Here is a 1009-nt window from a genome sequence, read left to right as displayed (position 1 = left end):
TTATTACTATTACTAGTTCATTCTCTTTTTTTTTCTTTGTTATTATTCCTTTCCGTTTCCCATCCCCCTTTCCGTTCCTTTTATTTCCTTTATTATTATTATTTATTGCATGTATGCCATTGCAATTAATACATGTATTCCCTTAAATATGCCCCTTTCCATCTTCTACTCCTATTACTCCTATTATTACTACTATAATGATTATTACTTCCTCCTATTATATTGAATACTTTACGTTTATCTTTTTTTATTTTTTTATTTTTTATATTTTAATGTGAAATTGACCTTTTCTTTATTTCTTTCTTCTCTTATGGGACTCTCACATTATACACAATAGCAGCGAGAGGGCGGTGTAGTTGCCGTTCCCTGCCATTCCCCTCCTTTTACACCATTGTATACATACTCATATACTCCTATCTATCTATCTATCTATCTATCTATCTATCTATCTATCTATATATATATATATTTCTATATCTATACAATGGCCCGCCGGTATCTTTATCAATGCCGTAATAGTTTTGAAGACCGCAAGAAGGAATCCACAAGTATACGGCAACGTTATCCACATCACATACCACTTGTCTGTGAACCCGCCCCTGGCAATAACAATCATCCCGGCAACGGCATCTCTTCTTCTTCCTCCTCTTCCTCTTCTTCTCCATGTGCAGTGGTGGATGCCCTTCTTCATCGCCGTAAAGTATTACGGGAATTGGATTACAGTAAGTTTCTTCTCCCAGAGGATGCGTCTATCCAACAACTCCTCGTCCTTCTGCGTAGACGACTGTTATTAGAGTCTGAACAGGCGTTGTTTCTCTTTTTAGATGATAATATGCCGCCAAGCAGTGCCTGCATGGGTGATCTCTACACACAGAAGAAGGACCCGGACGGGTTTCTCTACTTAACATACGGCATAGAAAGTACATTTGGGGGAAACAGAGAGTGGAGGCAGTGAAATGATGATGATGATGAAAAGAGAAAGAAAATAATAATAATAATAATAATAATA

General features: G+C 37.0%; 1 protein-coding gene across 1 annotated transcript; it reads left to right on the top strand.

The window, feature by feature from the left end:
* Nucleotides 1-484: 484 nt before the first annotated feature.
* TM35_000192360 (Atg8-like protein 2) lies at nucleotides 485-955 on the top strand (the record flags this gene model as incomplete). The annotated part of the gene is made up of 1 exon (XM_029026734.1): nucleotides 485-955. One exon carries the CDS (start codon nucleotides 485-487, stop codon nucleotides 953-955), a length of 471 nt encoding a protein of 156 aa, XP_028882058.1.
* Nucleotides 956-1009: the final 54 nt, after the last annotated feature.

This window comes from Trypanosoma theileri (assembly GCF_002087225.1).
Source record: "Trypanosoma theileri isolate Edinburgh chromosome Unknown TM35_Tth_19_V1, whole genome shotgun sequence".
In the NCBI taxonomy this organism is placed as follows: Eukaryota; Euglenozoa; class Kinetoplastea; order Trypanosomatida; family Trypanosomatidae; genus Trypanosoma; species Trypanosoma theileri.
This window is presented reverse-complemented; position numbering and strand designations above follow the sequence as displayed.